Genomic DNA, 18,528 nt, shown 5'->3' on the forward strand with positions numbered 1-18,528 from the left:
AAATGCTGCTGAAACTGTTTTAATGCTGAAAAGAGCTTACAAAGATGATGCAACAGAAAAAACTCAAGTGTACGAGTGGTTTGCTCGGCTTAAAAATGGCGACATGTCGATTGATGACAAACCTCGTTCTGGATGTCCATCAACTGCCCGAATTAACGAAAATCTTGAAAAAATTCTAGAGCTTGTGCTCACAGACCGTCGACAGTCAATAGATCAACTATCAGAGATTAGTGGGTCATCTTGGAGCTCGGTTCAGCGAATTTTAACAGAAGATTTGGGAATGACAAGGGTTGCTGCCAAGTTTGTTCCTTGGGTTCTGACTGACAATCAAAAAGAACGTTAATTTGAAACATGTCGTGTTTAGAAACAACAGCTTGAAACTGATCCAGATTTTCTATCAAAGGTCATTACTGCTGATGAGTCATGGTGCTATGGTTACAACCCAGAAACAAAGCAACAGTCAAGCCAATGGAGGACATCATTGTCACCCCGTCCAAAAAAATGTCGTCAAGTCAAATCAAACATCACAACAATGCTGATTTGCTTTTTTTGATGCCAACGGCGTAGTTCATTCGGAGTTCGTTCCCCCAGGTCAGACCGTCAATCAAACCTTTTATTTGGAAGTTTTATGAAAATTGCACAACAATGTTCGTAAAAAAAAAAAAAAAAAAAACAATTTGTTGCAGACAGGAGACTGGTTCTTTCACCACGACACTGCACCTGCACACACAGCCATCTCTGTTAGATTTTAGCTAAAAATGGCATGGTTCCGCTGCCCCTCCACCATACTCACCTGACCTGGCTCTGTGCGACTTTTTCTTATTTCCCCGCATGAAAAGGCACCGATTTGACAACATTGAAGAGGTCAAGAAAACGAGGGAGGAGCTGTCAGCCATTTATAAAGATTACAAAGAATGTTTCAAACAGTGGAAGCAGCGGCGGGACAAATGTATTAGTTGTAATGGAAAGTATTTTGAAGGGAATAAGGTTGTTTTGTAAAAAAATTTGAAAATATATAGCTTTTAAAAAATAAATCTTTTTTTTGTACCCCCTTGTAGAACCCTTAAGAGTAGAGATGGCAGAAGAATTACGCACCATTTCAGGGATCTTCTCTTTCCTGAAAAAAAAATTGCCCCAACCATCAATACAACAACTTCAAGATCACTAAGGTATGGGATTGTTGGTTGGTAAATGGGTTTCTTTTGCAGATCCACTTCAATGGTTTTGCCAATGTGTGTATGGAATCTGATGGTTGGGTCAATGATGTATCCAGATCTACTATTGGGATCAAATGCTATTATACAAAGGTCGATCAAATATAAACAGGATTTTTGTTCCTGAACATCAACAATTGGTAGCACTGGCCCCACGCTTTTGCTATGCTTAGGCAGTACTGTTAGGAGTGGGGAGAGTGTGCTGTTAGATATTTCCTGCCGTTTTGTCAGTAATGCTCCCGATGTCGGAGCAACAGGTGCACCCCTCCACAGCGCAACACATAACATTTCTTGCTCGTGAAGGAGTTACAGTGGCGGAAATTTGCCAGAGATTGGCTGCACAGTTCGATGATCAAACCTGTCAAGGATACGTGTGTTTGCCTGGCATAAAAAGTTCAAGGGAGGACGAGAACGTGTGGAAAATCAGCAACACGATCGCTGTCCTCGGAGAAGCATTACAAGCAAAAACATTCGTGTGGTTAAAGACATTATTGACGACGATCGACAGTATCAGAAATTGCAGAACAAATCGGAATCAATTATGGGAGCTGTCAAGCAATCATCACAAACGACCTACAGTTCCCTAAAGTGTGTTCCGGATGGGTCCCTCGCCTTTTGACCGAAAATCTGAAATTGTGATGTTTGGAGGTCTGTCAGAGCCTTACAGCAAGGTGTGCGGACGGTGATGCATTTTTGAGTCGAATCATCACCTGCGACGAAACATAGGTCCAACACTACACTCCTGAATCCAAACAAGCCAGTAAGGAGTGGCGGAGGAAAGGGGAGGCAGCACCAGTGAAAATCAAGACTTGACTGTCGGCTGGCAAGGTTCTTGCAACCGATTTTTCAATCGGCAAGGCATTATGCTGATTGACTTTTTTGCATGAGCGATGCACAATCAATGCTGCTTACTACTGCTAGCTGTTGAACAAGGTGAGGGTTGCATATCGCTGGAAAAAACGAGACCAATCGATTAGACGGGTCATCCTTTTCCACGACGATGCATGGCTCCATACTGCAGCTCTGTCTCCAAGCTACAGGAAATGCACTGGACTACACTTGATCATCCTCCTTACAGCCTGGACTTATCGACCTGTGATTTCCATTTGATGGGACCACTTAAAGAAGCTCTAGGAGGGCAACGATTTGAAGATGGCAAGAGTATGGAAGACTGCGTGTGCAACTGGCTGGTGACACTACCCTGATCTTTTTATGATGAGGGCTTCAAACAGCTGCCGATACGCTGGGACACATGCATTTCCAAAGCAGGAAACTATGTAGAAAAATAAATTGTAATCGCCTTGTGTTTTTAAATAAATGAATTTAAATAAAAAATAAAATCCTGTTTATATTTGATCCCCCCTTGTATCGATGAGTGCTCTGTGTCTGACACTACATGAACTACTTCATACACGATCAAACCAAGACCTTTCAAACTGGTAGCTACAATACTGCAAATGCCGTGATGTCTATAACATTCCTCAGGAACCCAAAACATGTTATGGTTTCAATCTTGTTGTGGCATCACCTTCAGTGGTTAGTGCTTTGGGTCCTAGTTGGGATAACTCTTACTGCTGCTACCTTAGTTAACATTTTCAGTCCTTCACATAATTTTTTTACAGAAAAGGCCTTGGTGGTCTTTGACCCCAACTGTCTGTTAGTGGGAGTGTGCTCCTTGAATATGACCACTCCTGTACTTTTTTGGGGAAGGTTGCACCACTTGTCAAATTCTATTTCTCAACACATCATGGATCTTTCTACCATCCACGAAATATTTTTTTCCTTTCTTTTTCTTTCTTTTTTGCTAGTTGCTTTACGTCGCATCAACATGTCTTATGGCGACGATGGGACAGGAAAGGGCTAGGAGCGGGAAGGAAGCGGCCGTGGCCTTAATTAAGGTACAGCCCCAGCATTTGCCTGGTGTGAAAATGGGGAAACCACGGAAAATCACCTTCAGGGCTGGCGACAGTGGGGTTCAAACCCACTATCTCCCGAATACTGGCCGCACTTAAGCGACTGTAGCTATCAAGCTTGGTGTAAATCATCTTAGGAATCTGTAAGACTACACCATCAGATCGAGTTCTCGGAGGCATTACTTGTTCTCACTGTGGAGGTTGACACGTTCAGGATGCAGTATATGAATTCCCTAGTTTGCGTAAACATTTAAGTCTATTGATATGGTGAATGAAAGCTTCCCATATTGCTTGCAAGATACAGAGGCCTTTGAATTTTGTGGGACTATAAATCATCAACCGCACGAGCTGGTAAACAGAATTTCTTTTAGAGCTTCGACTTTGAGAAGTTTATGCCAGCATTGCTTCGAATGGAAATATAAGGCAAGGACCAAGTGAAGCAATGGGAAAGCAATTGGTACGCGTAGTCTATTCTGAAGATCACAAAGGATTTGACTGGGGACTGAAAATGACTGTAAAACTGAAGCCAAGATACTTCATTTTTTTCTGTTAGTGAGATGGCTGTGATAATAAAATCTGGATAGATATTGAATTCCTCAGTAACGAGGTGTCTTCGAAACATTTATTGGGTCAGATTTTCTTGGGTTCAGTGTCAGGCCTATTTCCTAAAAATTCTGAATAACAATCATGTCAACTCAATTTGCTGACGCTTTGTCTTTGTCAATGATAATTACATGATTGGCGAAACAGAGGACTGTCAGGGGTTTCAAACTGGGAACCATACCAAACTCGAACTGTGAAGCAACATCATCTTTGCATATTTCATTTAAATAAAACAGCATTGGTGATAAGGGAGTTTCTGCAGAAGTCCTCTCTGTAAGCTTACTGGTGAAGACTTGTTGTGATTGATTTCAATCTTTGGCGGGCTATTTTCCTTCAGGGACACAATTACTTTAATGAGCAGTGTTGTTAGTAAATGAACATACCCAACATTATAGAAATCTGTCTGTACATCCAAAAATACTAGGGTTACATCAGTCTTCTCCCTCTTTGTCATGTTCAGAATTGGAGTTTAGAGATGTTAACTAATGTTCCAGAGGAATTTGTAAAACATGCTTTGTACTGGTTGAAAGAGATGAATCCATGTAGCTGCTTGTCATAAACATGCCCATTTATTCTCCGGAGAATTGAACAGATTATAATTGGCCTCCAGTTGGGATCATCATCATCAGCGCTGGCTAATTTTGACATTAGAACGGTCCTGGCTTGAAGAAAGCACGCTTGTCTTTGGCATCATTGTAGCAATAAGGGCAATAATGTTATAGGCCAGATCGTCTTTAATAGCATGTATCACAATATGGTCCGGGCCTGGTGCAGTATTCATGTGCATATTTCTAGCAGGTGCTGTGACTATATCTTTCATAATGATCAGATCGTATGTATCATGAAGTACTATTCTTTGCAGTTGGTCTAAGCAGTCAACATATTCTTTGCGCGTGTTGTCATTTGAAACGGAATAGATATTAGTAAAGAATGAAAATACACCTTTTGCTGCTATCTTGCAATTTACTTCAGGATTCTTATCAAGCACCAACTGAACAACTTTCCTACCTTGGTTGTAAAATAGCTATTGAACAAGCTCATACTTGTATTTACTTCACCTCTTTTCCCTGTCACATATTGTTCCTTGAGTATTGGAAGATTGAAAGTAACCTCTCTGTGTACTGAACATTTCTCTTTGGCATGTCAGCCCTCAAAATTTCCTTGGAAGGTGCTTAGAGCCAGGAAGATGAACTGCTTTGTTTGAAATGTAAATTCTGGAATACCATAAAGATTTCCTTTACACAGTAAAGAACTTCCCCTTTAATCCTTAATGGGTAGGATCTGGGCAAGAAGTTTGGCTGATAACAAGGTAGAGGTCTGCACACACTGAAAGAATAGCATTAAAAACTTTATTCTCATTTTATTTTGTCCAGAAAAACTGGTAGTTTCTGTATTTGGAGAATAACAAGAACCAAATACTTGATCCTTGTAACTTCGTGCTGTCTTGTGTTCTTCTTCAGAACTTCGTCACTAGGAATATGTTTTTATTTTATATACACACACATCAACAACAGTGGCTAGAATTATCCTACGAAAATGTTTACAGCGAGACAGAAAAAACTCTTAAATTCAACTGCCTGAATGAGCTGGAACCTTTAACTTCTCATCTTGTTGAGTCACATCAGATGGCTTGGTAAGGCGGCCGTGGTAGATATTGCCATCCAGGTCGATGGCAAAGTTATAATCTACTTCAGTGTTCAATGCCTTTTCAATGGCTTCATCAATATTATCCGCAGTGATGTATGATTTAGCCTTCTCCTGAAAAGAAAGAATGTAAAATGTTTGAAGAAATGTAAATAAATGGCAAGTTTTTGTTTACAATGAAGAAAGTTAAACAGAACATGAATAAGATCTTGAACTACATAAAACACCAGCTTAAGTAACTGTTTTTGTTTGATAAATGAGGAACACAAGTCATTCATTCTATGTTAAATTAGAGAGAATTTACCCCCAGGTCTCTAATTTACTTTAGACATTTTAAACAGGAGTATAAGTTTAACTTCCAGCTATACCTTCTTACTAACAACAGAGGTCATTCAGAGGACAGGTGATGAAAATGGCATTATAGTTGAAGTGCAGATGACGGCAAATAAACTATATAACTTACTTCATCCTGGAATACTGAATAAAAAAGAAAAATGAAAAGCCAGCATTTATAGCTTCATTCTTGTCTCCTTTTTATTTAACAAGTCTAGGAACAGGTCGTAAACTAGAACTGGAGAGAAATTTGTAAAAGGAATCATAGTTCAAGGAGTGGAAATGAAAACTCGAAGATACCATCTTTATTCTGCCTTTTTATCTGTGTCTATGTCTGGCTCCTTGGCTGAATGGTCAGTGTAGTTGCCTTCGGTTCAGAGGGTCCCGCATTCGATTCCTGGCCGGGTTAAAGATTTTAACGTTAAATGGTTATTTCCCCTGGCTAGCGGACAGGGTGATTTTACTGTTCCCAACATTCCTGAAACTCGCATGCAACACACCTGTCCTCCACTACAGATGATGCCTACAAGGGCTGCACCAGGCTACGAGTAGCTACACAAAACTATTATTATTATCATCATCTGTGTCTATAACAAGTTTTAAATAACTGTTGTAAGATAGAGACACAAACATAAAAATTAGCTTCAGGACAAAAATAAAGGTAATGGAATGTAGTGAGACAGGTGAAATTAAAATATCAAATGATTTCTAATAACAAGTACAATTTTGTGATTTGAGAATTACTTTTAACAGACATTACAGTGGACACCTCTTAACTGGCCAACCCAGTGAATAATGCTGCATTAGGTTTCTCACAGTTGCGAATTCCCGAACTGCGCGCAGGCGAGATGCAACTTGTTTCATATTGTTCACTGCCTACAACAGCAGATGCCGTTTAAGTCACTTAGTTAATTTATTCATTGCTGTAAGCGTGCGCACAATTTTAGTGATTGTAAAAAGAGTGCTGGGGAAAGGAAACTGAACATTTTTTTGGATCCAGCCATAAGCTTAGTGCATTAAAATGTCCAGATAAAGATAAATCCCACCGAGCTCGATAGCTGCAGTCGCTTCAGTGCGGCCAGTATCCAGTATTCAGGAGATTCGGCAGCCCTGAAAATGGTTTTCCGTGGCTTCCCATTTTCACACCAGGGCAAACGCTGGGGCTATACCTTAATTAAGGCCACAGCCACCTTCTTCCCATTCCTAGCCCTTTCCCGTCCCATCGTCGTCAATGTGACGTAAAGCAACTTGCAAAAAAAAAAAAAAAAAAGTAAATCTGTGTAGTTAATCTGTAACCCATTAGGAGTCTGGAAAAGTATGGTAACAGTATTATATGCTGAGGACGACCTTATTTTAAGAATGTTACTTCAACTGGCAATTTCTAAATGAAAATGAAAATATACCACTGATATGTAAGAGAATTGTGTATCCATCTTGCATTGCACCAATACTGATATATACTTTAGCAGCTGGACCTCGCCTGAGAGAAACAAGGGCAGGACTCAAGCAAAAGGAGCATGCAAGGAAATATCAGACAAGTCGGAACACAAAATGAGAAGATATGGAAAAGAGTAGGTGAAGGTAAATTGCAAGAATAAACTGACAGATCAGAGCTAAGCTGGTATGGACACAATGTGAATGCAAAACAAGAGGATTGTGTTTGAAGAAAGCCTTTGAAAAAATGATCAATGGAAAGAGAGCTAGAGGACGACTTTCAATGAGATGAAGAGACTCTAGTGAAAAGAGGTACAGATAGCAGCACTGTTATCCAAGAAGAATAACGGGAGGACAGAATAAAGTGGAGGGCTTTGGTATTGCTAAGTGCGTGGCCTCCCTGTCTGCCGTTCTCAATCTCTGACATTGGGAGGGACCAGTGCATGTAAGCTGTGTGACTTTACTGGGCTGGAGCCTCGTGGGGAAAGTGCTGTCATTGGCCGCTACATCACTGTAGTCTTGAGGGATGTGGAAACGACTAGGTCATGGGCCGATAGATTTCTGTATCTGGAGATTTCTATGGGATTCAAGTGACCGACGTATTTCGAACGTTAGTCCAGGGGAGCAGCTGCGGAGTTCAGCTCAGTGAGCATCATGACAGTTGGGTTGCCAGTCAGCTTGAAATACAGCCCGAGCTTAGTGTGCCAGTCTGTCCATCAAACTGTGGACCCATGCAGTACACCTGTTGCTGTGAGTTGTGTATCTTGGGGCCAGCTGCTGGAGGAGAGCATCACGCATGCTCTGGTGCAGCTGAGGAAGAGAACATGGGGCTGTGAACAGAGCTCTATCAGAGTGTGGGCAGTTAACATCTTCCTGAACTGTGAAACTGTCATCTGCGGCTGTGAACTGTGACAATGTCATCGAGTGATGACTATGCGACTAAGTGAGACTGGAGTTTGTGTGTATTAGTGTCAACGAACAGTGAAAGATACGAGAGAGTGCGTGAACTGAGTAAGTATGTGTCCTGTACACTGAGCATAAGTTGTGTTCTTAGAAAAAACTGGCAGCTTCTGAAATGAGATTTTACAGGAGAATGCTGAATATGACATTACTACTGAAGAGATATGATATCTCGAGATATCTCAAGACATGCTCATCAGTTTTAGAAGAAAGTGTGTGGAGAATAAACATTACAGTATGACCAAAACATGAATATCTACACATGTAAAATAAAGTCCCCAGTAGGTATGTGCCTTGTGTGAGCAATTCTTGACAACCACCAAATGGATTTAGATGCAGTTTTCACCATTGAACAGGAAGGTTTAGGTCTATTAAACACTAATCCACGACAAAACGGAGCCGAGCAGCAGAGATTTTAGTGAAGAAATTCAAAGAAAAAAAAATGACCATTTGCCTAAACCATCCATGATAGATCCAAAGTACTGTGTAGAGATGAGAAGAATGCAAGAATGAGGAATGTGGCCTGCAAGCACGAACTTCCTGTTCTGCCTAGACAGATCGGCTCTTATCTGCTACACGAAAACATTGACTCACACTTTGCAGTTTGCTGGATTACAACTGTCAAGGGCGAAGAGCTGCCAGTAGAAGATAATATAAAGTCGCCTGGGTAGTAGCGGAGTTGCTATGGTAACCATTGCGTCACTGGCTCTGCTGGTGAAAATCCCTTCGCCCTGTGCCTCACCGAGCACAAAAACCTTTACAAAAATAAATTCCGTAATAATATAAACCTATCTTTAAACGGTACCCCTCAGTAATAAATCTGTGACCTGTGGGTGAACAGTCATCAAGGAAAGTTACTAAGAATAAAGTCATTGTCATTTTGTGATTGTAAAGAATGGTGAACGGTCACCAAGAAAAGATACTAAGGACAAAGTCATTGTCATTTTGTTTTTGTAAAATCTGTTTCAAATTTGGCTAAGTATGATATTTAAAATTATAATTGTGGATTTGGTCTGAAGAAGAACGTTAATTATTATTTTTAAAAAATTTAATTAGAATAAGGTTTTGAGGACTCTCAACAAAGACATTACCAAAGAATATATTGAAAGTTTTCTTAAATTAATTATTGTAAGTGATGGGTATTTAAAATTTTCTGTAATTGTGGTTGTGTCATCGATCTGTTGTAAATTACATCTAAAATTGGTAACTAATTTTTGTGCCAGCCTGTACTGGCACGTGTAATTTTAATAATGAAATTTCTCCATGTTTTGCAATCAAACTCTCTTGAACTTCCCCTGCGGAAATCTGAAGAGTTGGGATTGGTTGGAGTAACGACCTTTTCCATCGGTGAATATGGAAATCTACGGAAATTCTGTGTTTTCATTGGTCTACTTGTGACCGCACAATTTCCGGTTTTGGGCTCCTCGTGTGAGCAATGCATTTGTCTGCGTCTTTGAATTCTGATCGCCTCAGCTTTTGGGACTCCAGCCTCTTACGGTAAGTGCTATGTTATTGCTTTTCACTTCATTTAAATTTATTCTTGTGTTTCGGCCTTTTCTTGTTTAATGTAATTTTCAGTGGTAATGTAATTTGTTTTCTCATAACGGAGTTTTCCTCTAGACTTCCACATTCACAAATTTTAATTTTTGAATGACCGGGCCTCGATAGACAGTCACAGCAACATTTGTGTTTTTCTAGGCAACTCTTATTTGGTTCTAAATTTGTAACCTAATCCACTATCAGAAGAGCTGTAGTTTTCTATGTTAGTATGTATTTTAGTTTAGGGTTCTTGAGTTTTATTTCCTACATTGTTAGCTGGCCTCTTTTCCTTTAATGTTATGTTTAAGTTAGTTTAATATATATGTTTTGTAAGGGTGGTTGCGGCGTGTGTTCCCCTTTCCCACAACGAGATACGATCTCTTGGCCTCATTAGGGTTCCTTCCACGTTCCACAATCCTTCCGTAGTTCTTGTTGTTAGACCTGTAAGTAAAAGTTGTCGCAACACGAACTTGGCGTTAAAAATGAGGTTTTTTAATTTCTGATTTTTAAATCTAACATTTTTACTATTATTTTATTATTATTATTATGTAGACGCAAACTGCTGCTACAAATTCAACCTTAAAATTAGAAATATATTTTGAAAATCACATAAACCTCATCAAAAAAGAGAATATTATTATGTAGACGCGAACTGCTGCTACAAAATCAACCTTAAATTAGTAATATACTACACGTAATAGCACAGGAGCATGAATATGCTTTTGGGCTTAGAAGACGAAAGAGCGGGTACAGATTCTTTGGTTGTCCCCCTCCTGCAACATGCCGCACCTTTTCACTCCACCCACAAGAGAGGTAAAGAGTTCCAGTAAAATAAAAGAAATATGTAACTTCTGTCCATCAATATGGCAGCTGATGCAGCCCATAACATCTCCATGCCATGTCCCAAGATAGCTACACTTATCGTAATCTATGTCCAACAAAATGGTTGCTGATTTAGTGCACGATTTTATGGCCATAAGTATTTACAAGATATGTATCATGAGAAAAATTCTACTCCCTTTGGTGACATTAGCGTCTGTCCGGGGCTTTGCTGTGACCTAGACAAAACGTCAGTCAAAGACAGTGGAAACTCATTTAAAACAAAGTGCCATTCGCATGTACTCCATACAGAAGGCGGAGTTCTGGGACATGGTAATAACGTGAGGAAGAAGATGACGAAGACTGGTGTCGTTTTCTGCCCACGCAAAATTACATTACACTAATTCAAGATAGACCCAAAGCCCAAAACATATCCGTGTTAATAAACTGTTTTTTCACGTCTATAATTGTACTATGATAAAAATACCACTTAGCATGTAAGGTTTAGGAGCTATCATTCTTTTAGTGAAAGCACAGAAGTAGTTTAATTACTGCATGTGGGAAAAGGAGTGAAACAACAGGCAGGCCTTGGAAAAACATTGCACTGAGCTACGTAGATATTTCGGGGGGGAAACAACTAATATCATCTGAAAAATATTTAGATAGCTGTTTCTATTCTGTAACATTCAATATTTTTGCAAATAACTGTTATAGTGCCTTTCAGGTATGATTTAGTAGTCAGCATTACCTTTTCCTCTCTAACAATCCTTTCAATTTCTTCCAACGTCTGTTTCTCCTTTTCTTCCTCCTGAATTATTTTTTGAATGACCTTCTCCTTCGTCAGCTCTGCTTGTTTAGCCAGACGTTCCTCACGTATCTTGACAATTTTTGCATTCCACTCATCGTTGATTTTCATACAACGAGCAAAGTCCTCAGCTTCCAGTCTTTCTTTGTCCAGTGAAGTATCAACTGTCATGTAAGATGCTTGCACCTGTTCTTTCAAGAAGGCTCTGTGGATAAAGAAAAGTACTATTTAGATATCTCCTACAGAACAATCAATCAATTCAGTTCATAATCTCACAAAGACAAGCAACAATTCACCAGGGAGTGAGACACTTTTTAAGGAGTCGCCAATGATGAAAATCAAGGAGGAATATGGAAAAGGAGCTGCTGTTCAGGCAGAAGCAAAACGTTCAGATTTGCTGATAGAATAGTAATCTTATCTAAATCAATTTAAAAATGACATGTTTAAATTGTTCCATATTGATTGTATATCATATAAAATTCATTTAAAGAAAAACAAAAGTTCCACCTTAGCCAATATAGTTATTTAGTCTTAAGTCTCTTCAATGTCACCTGTATTAATTTTATCATTATAAATTTCCATTTGCTGAAGAAGGCCTGGAAAATGCCTGCGATGATGGGGTGAAAGTTCCTTTTGGGGATCATTGTAAGTACCTAGGTGTTAATATAAGGAAAGATCTTCATTGGGGTAATCATATAAACGGAATTGTAAATAAATTGTACAGATATCTGCACATGGTTATGGGGGTATTTAGGGGTTGTAGTAAGGATGTAAAGAAGAGGGTCTCTGGTAAGACCCCAGCTAGAGTATGGTTCCAGTGTATGGGCCCAACACCAGGATTAGTTGATTCAAGAACTGGAAAAAATCGAAAGAAAAGCAGCCTAATTTGTTCTGGGTGATTTTCGACAAAGGAGTAGTGTTACAAAAATGTTGCAAAGTTTGGGCTAGGAAGACTTGGGAGAAAGGAGACAAGCTGCTCGACTAATGTCAAATAATGGACCAACTATATTGGTATTATTAAGTGGTATGTTCCAAGCTGTCAGTGGAGAGATGGCGTGGAATGACATCAGTAGATGAATAAGTTTGAGTGGTGTCTTTAAAAGTAGGAAAGATCACAAAAAGAAGTTAAAGTTGCAATTCAAGAGGACAAATTGGGGCAAATGTTCGTTCATAGGAAGGGGAGTTAGGGATTGGAATAACTTACCAAATTTCCAATTTCTTTGCAATAATTTAAGAAAAGGCCAGATAAACAACAGATAGGGAATCTGCCAAGAGGGCGACTGCCCTGAATGCAGATCAGTAGTGATTGATTGATTGATTGATTGAAAGGGCCGAAACAAGTACCATTCTTTGTATTAATCCTTAAAGCTTATTTAAGAAGATTTTTAAAAGATATTGAGTCACATGGTTGAAAACTGAGAACAAAATGTAAATAAACAAATCCATAACAAAAGTGATATAATGTAGTAAAGTAAGACAAGAAAATATAATCATTAAGGAAGTAGAGGAATTTTGCCACCCAGGACATAAAATAATGAATGACAGAAGAAGCAAGCAGGTACAGCCTTCATGATAAAGAAAAGTCTATTAAGTGCAAACACAGATATGCGTGTCATACTGCTGCTTTTGAAAGTATTTGACAGAACGTGGCACTAAATGAGCGTGAAACATGAATTACTGCAGGAAAAAAATTACAGAATAGAGACCTTCAAATTGCAGTGTTACAGAAGGTGAGTTGTCTTGATTGGATCGCAAACAAAGAGGTATTGAACCGAACAAGTGTGAAAAAAAAAAATGGTTTGGTGATATTTGACTAGAATGGGAGACAAGTTGGTCAGTGATGTTTTGAGATGTGCAGGAGAAACATATATTGAATATGGAGCGGTGAGAAGGAAAAAAGAAAAAAAAAAATTGCACCGTGGAGTAGTCTAGACCACAAATATTCAGATTTATACTTTCACAACCAAGAATCCTTTTGGGTTTCTGTCAGTTCAACGACCACGAACCTGCTACGCAGGCGTAGCAGGGGGAGAGGTGATACTCCCACGTGGCGCGTCCCAGGTGGCGGATAGGGGGGTCCTAACCGGCTTGCTGGCGGACTTGAGGGAAATAAAATACCTCTCGCGGACCAAACACACTACCCCCTGCGGGTGGGGGACGCACATGTAGAATACACCCGCGGTATCCCCTGCCTGTCGTAAGAGGCGACTAAAAGGGTCGACCAAGGGCTGACTGAATTAGAACCATGTAACTAATTTTGAATCGTACCATCATGCGGGGAACACCATAGGTTGCCTGTACTTGCGAGTAGTACCACTAAATTCGGTACGAAATAGGTTTGTGATTAGTAGCAGTAAAAGCCTGGCCTGGTGGATTCCAGTACCCGTGCGTTGTACCCATGTGTGCAACACCGCGGGTCTGGGCGTAGCCTGTGAGTTGTACCACTATATGAGCAGCACCGTGGGTCTGCGTTGCCTGTGATTAGTACCCACTATGTGAGGAACACCACGGGAATACCGCCGCCCGTGTTTAGTACACCTAAGTGGGGGACCTTCTCGGTTTGCGTTGACTCTGAGTTGGGCCATTGTGTGAGGCACACCATAGGTCTGCGTTACTTGTACGTATTGCAATACTTGTGAGTAGTACCATCTTTTGTGGAACACCGTGAGTCTTCGCTACTTCTGATTAATACCCCAACATGACACATACCATGGTTCTATTTTACTCGCGACATGTACCATTCTGTGGGGCCTTAGACGTGGATTTTGCACCCCCTTTAGACACCAAGTATCATTGTGCTTTATAAGTGGTTCCTTGGTCGGTAATAATGTTATTTTCGATCTGTATTGTGTCCGATCCACTGGTTTTTGTTTGTTTTGTGTTTTGTTGAGTTCCTGTCCATCCATTCATTCTTCATGCCATATTTTATTTTTATTTTGGTCAGTGGATGCCTTTGCAATTTTTGTTCTTTCATTTCGTACCATTAGGGGCCGATGACCTTCGATGTTAGGCCCCTTAAAACAACAATCATCATCATCATCATCATCAGTTCAATGAGACAAACTTATCTCTGCTCATACAGACATAAACCATAACTGTTCTAATAAACAGAGGGTTTAAAAAAATATGCATACACACTTCTGTAATTTTATTTATGTAAATGTAGTAGAGTATCTATTATGTTGTCTCTTAAGAGAGCTACTATCTCTACCCAAACCTGTGACAGTCAGAAGAGGCAAACAAAATGGTGTAGCCAAAGTCTGATGTTTGAATAATGCAAGACCATTTAAGATGAGAACGTGTGCGAGGTGCAACAATGGGGACCCAAACTTGTGACAGTACCACAAACACGTCTGAAAACAGCACACATTCATGATCCCGAAGATGTTGCTCAGTGTCAAGTCTCGTGTTCTCAGAAAGGGCATTACAACAATTTACACTCGCCACAGAAGTCTGGCAGCCAATAAATTCCCTTATTTATTTGTAAGGAGTTAAACAATCATCGAGCAGAACGACAAATTCTGACGGGTGAAATAGTGAACCCCACGATTGCTACATGCCATGAATAAAGATGATCCTGATTGATGAACGCAGTAATGTGACTGGTTTTGGGACCTGGTACATAACGGTGCGAAAACAATTGTGCACTTAGATGAAATTATTTATAAATGAAACGGTACAATTAACTATCTAGTTCTTTTCCCGGGTTGAACTGTGTTGTTTTCTGTACATTGAGTAGGCAAGTTTGTTGATGTTTCGAATACATTGCAGTATTCTTTGTCAAGGCGAATGAAATGCCCCTACTCGATCTAAGGCAATCAGTCTCCCATGCAGCAATTCTTTGCAATTATTTAGGAAAAGACTAGGTAAATAACGGCTAAGGAATCTGCCACCTAAATGCAGATCAGTGATGAGTGACTGATGACCAGTGTCACGAATGTAAGAGTTGAGGGAACATACGAAGGGTTGAAGATGCTGGTCAACCAATGCTGAAAAAGGTTCCTGACAGAACCTTGACTGGACTTACCGAATAGACTTAATCTGCGTATTATAATTATTGTTCAGCCTCTGTAATTCATTCATTTCTTCCTCTGGGACCTTGGGCCTCTCTGGTACCCGGAACATTTTGCTTTTAGCGACAGGAACCCATCGGGGCTTTCTTCTCCAACGTACACCTTGATAATATGTAGGGCTTTCAATCACGGTTACTATGTCCACCGGGCTTAAAATATTGACTTTTCTTACAATATTACTAGTTTGTCTCAGCATCTTTTGATATGCAGCGTCTCTTATCTCGCGAGGAAAAAGAATACACGCCTCTCAAATACTTCACTCCAAAACACCTTTCAAACCAAAGTCGACAAATCTTACGTCCAACAGTCTCGCTTAGTTCTACACGGCAATAACATAACCAAAACAAAACCAAAATTCAGAACAGCTGAGAAGACCAAAGAAAACGTGTTGGTCCTGTCCTGGCCAAAGAGAATGTCCTGGCCCAAAGAGCAACAGCCGCAAAGAGACTTAATGCGTGAATGCGTTGCTCTGAGCTATTCTACGTAAAGTGTCATAGATGGCCTCGGTCGAGATTTCCCTTATTTTTAATTTTCTTTCTCCCAGTTGGATGTACAGTAGAGGCAAATCAAACTTCAGTCTTATGTTGGTCATTTGGAAGGATTCCCGAGGAAGTTTGTATAGTCTTGAGTGGGTGTATTACTGCAATCAGGTACCGTAAGCAGAGCCGTCTGGCTCAAAAAAAACTGGCTTTGACTGTAAGGTGTACTTTTCTTTTTTCCTGTTGATGTGGTATGTATTAAATCCCTTGCCGAAGGAGAAAACAATTGACACACTCAGAGCAAGCTGAGCGCTATACTTTGAATGTTTGTGCATTTATGACAATTCGTTGCATAACTTAATCGTATTTATATTTAGATAACTTTTCGCCTGGAATTACGTATTTGTTTTCGTTATATACTATGAAATAATATATTTGGTGAAACAATTCATTGTAACGTAGCGTTTTACGTATTATATCGCAACACAAGAAAGTAAGTCGACATGAATATACCGTACTCTACAAATTCATTTTCAGTAGGCTGTTGCACTGGCGTAGCAATTTGTTTGTGACATAAGAGCTTGGATTGGTAACATCTGAGTATTCACAAATAACAGGAGAAGCTCCTAGATAAGATTCCTGTTTCCGTATTTTCTACTATTTTTGCGGGTTTCTTTCTTTCTTTTTTCTTTGGCAGGGCTGAGTAGCTCAGACGGTTGCGGCGCTGGCCTTCTGACCCCAGCTTGGCAGGTGGTATTTGAAGGTGCTCAGATACGTCAGTCTCGTATCGGTAAATTTACTGGCACGTAAAAACTTTTGTAGGGCTAAATTCCGACACCTCGGCGTCTCCGAAAATAGTAATATTAGTGGGTTTTAAAGCCAATGATATTATTCTTTTATTTCTGGAGAAACTGGTGATCGTTTTTACATTTAGTACTCATTCTGACTTCAGTACGTTACTGATCAACATGAAAACCTGTGAGCTCATTTCTATAAGAATGGACGGCCCCACCTCTGTTTAAGCCATTGGGGCTGTTTTAATCTTCTTACGTGGAATATAAACTTGATTTGGATCATGTGTCTTTCTTTACAGATTTCATTAGGGCCTAAATCTATTTATGACTATTGATATTCTAATTCAATCTATACAATTACTCGTAATAAATTGTGTTTAAATATAGGTCTGCTGATGAATATTTATGGTGGCAAGGAAACATGATTCCACAATCTGTCGAACCACAAAATATTTTTACTATAACATACCCTTTTGCCTATATTCTTTCATGTTTTAGTAAAAAAAAAAGTTGTTATATTTTGTACTTCAGCAGACTGAAAAACTTAAAAGTTATATCAATGCTATGAATACACCACGTATTCTCAAATCTGTATTAATATCTAAGTAATTGTATCTGAGTTACGTAGGAAGAAAATGATGCCAGTATGAGCAATGCCTGTCCTGGCCCCCTACTCTGGCTATGAGCTGGTCTCCATACTATAAAGTACAATTTTTCCTTCTGACAAAGAAGTAGTGTTACAAAAATGTAGCAAAATTTGAGTTGGGAAGACTAGGGAGTGAGGAGACAAGGTGCTCGACTAAGCGGGATGTTATGAGCTGTCATTGGAGAGATGGTGTTAAATAGTATCAGTAGATGAATAAAACAAACATATAGATATTCAAACTTGGAAGGCCTTTGCAAAAACCTTTGTATGGAGCATGCTTTCATATGGTTGCAAAGCTGGACATTAGGAATGCAAGAAAAGATAAAACTAGAGGCAATTAAAATGTGGATCTGGAGAAGAATGCAGAGGATAAGTTGGACTGAAATGAAGAGCAATACCAAAGTCCTTAGAGAGATAGGAGAAAAACGGAATCTGATAACTGAAATTGAAAAACGGAAAATAAAATTCATTGGTCACATTCTGCAGCATGAGGAGTTCCTTTGTAACATCACTGAAGAATGAATTGCTGGAAAAAGGAGAAGAGAATGACCCAGAGTGTCTTATTTCAAGAACCTGCTTCTGAGGATGAACTGCAAGACCTACGCTGAGTTGAAAAGACTGACTCAAGATAGACATCTATGGCTGCGGCAACAAGGCTTAGCCTTTAGAATATGATGATGAGATGAATAAGCTTGAGTGGAACTTTTAAAAGTAGGAAAGATCAGAATCAGTGGCGGTTCGTGACATTTTACTCTGGCAGGGCTGTGCTGCCATCTCTTTCCCCTCCCCAGCCAGTCGAGTTTTCACTGAAGATGAATAATAATAATAATGATAATCTGTTGGCACTAGCTGAATAGAAATCTGCTTGCATTGCAATATTAATTAATAAATTAACTACACTACAATGGCATTTATGCACACACATTTAATAGGCTAACAGCTAATGCAATCCCGACCATTATGGAACTGCACTATTTCACTGATCACAATCACAAGTGATAATAACATTCATGAAAACAAATAAACAGTGCACTACCAAATTTCTCTCTCCTTGCTCAAATTTCAAAGTATGACAACCTATTTAACAATTTGATCACACTACAAATAGTACCGTCACGTTATGGTTACATTTTGATTCTTTATTTTAGCTTCTTTATAGAACTGAATTGTTTAAATAGTCACTATAATGGAATTCATTGTTTTGTAAAATGTTTTGGAATCTCTAACAACAATTAATATAAGACATGGGGGGAAAACCTAGGTACATTGTAA

The 18,528-nt window shown here is 39.5% G+C and overlaps 1 protein-coding gene across 1 annotated transcript; it reads right to left on the minus strand.

Moving 5' to 3' along the window:
* Window positions 1-3,952: 3,952 nt before the first annotated feature.
* On the minus strand, window positions 3,953-15,739 carry mRpS26 (mitochondrial ribosomal protein S26). Its single transcript, XM_067156814.2, has 3 exons — window positions 15,292-15,739; window positions 11,208-11,469; window positions 3,953-5,488 (listed from the first exon to the last, which is right to left on the minus strand). Exons 1-3 carry the CDS (start codon window positions 15,531-15,533, stop codon window positions 5,300-5,302), a joined length of 693 nt encoding a protein of 230 aa, XP_067012915.1. The 5' UTR covers window positions 15,534-15,739; the 3' UTR covers window positions 3,953-5,299.
* Window positions 15,740-18,528: the final 2,789 nt, after the last annotated feature.

Source organism: Anabrus simplex, chromosome 12, assembly GCF_040414725.1.
Source record: "Anabrus simplex isolate iqAnaSimp1 chromosome 12, ASM4041472v1, whole genome shotgun sequence".
NCBI lineage: Eukaryota > Metazoa > Arthropoda > Insecta > Orthoptera > Tettigoniidae > Anabrus > Anabrus simplex.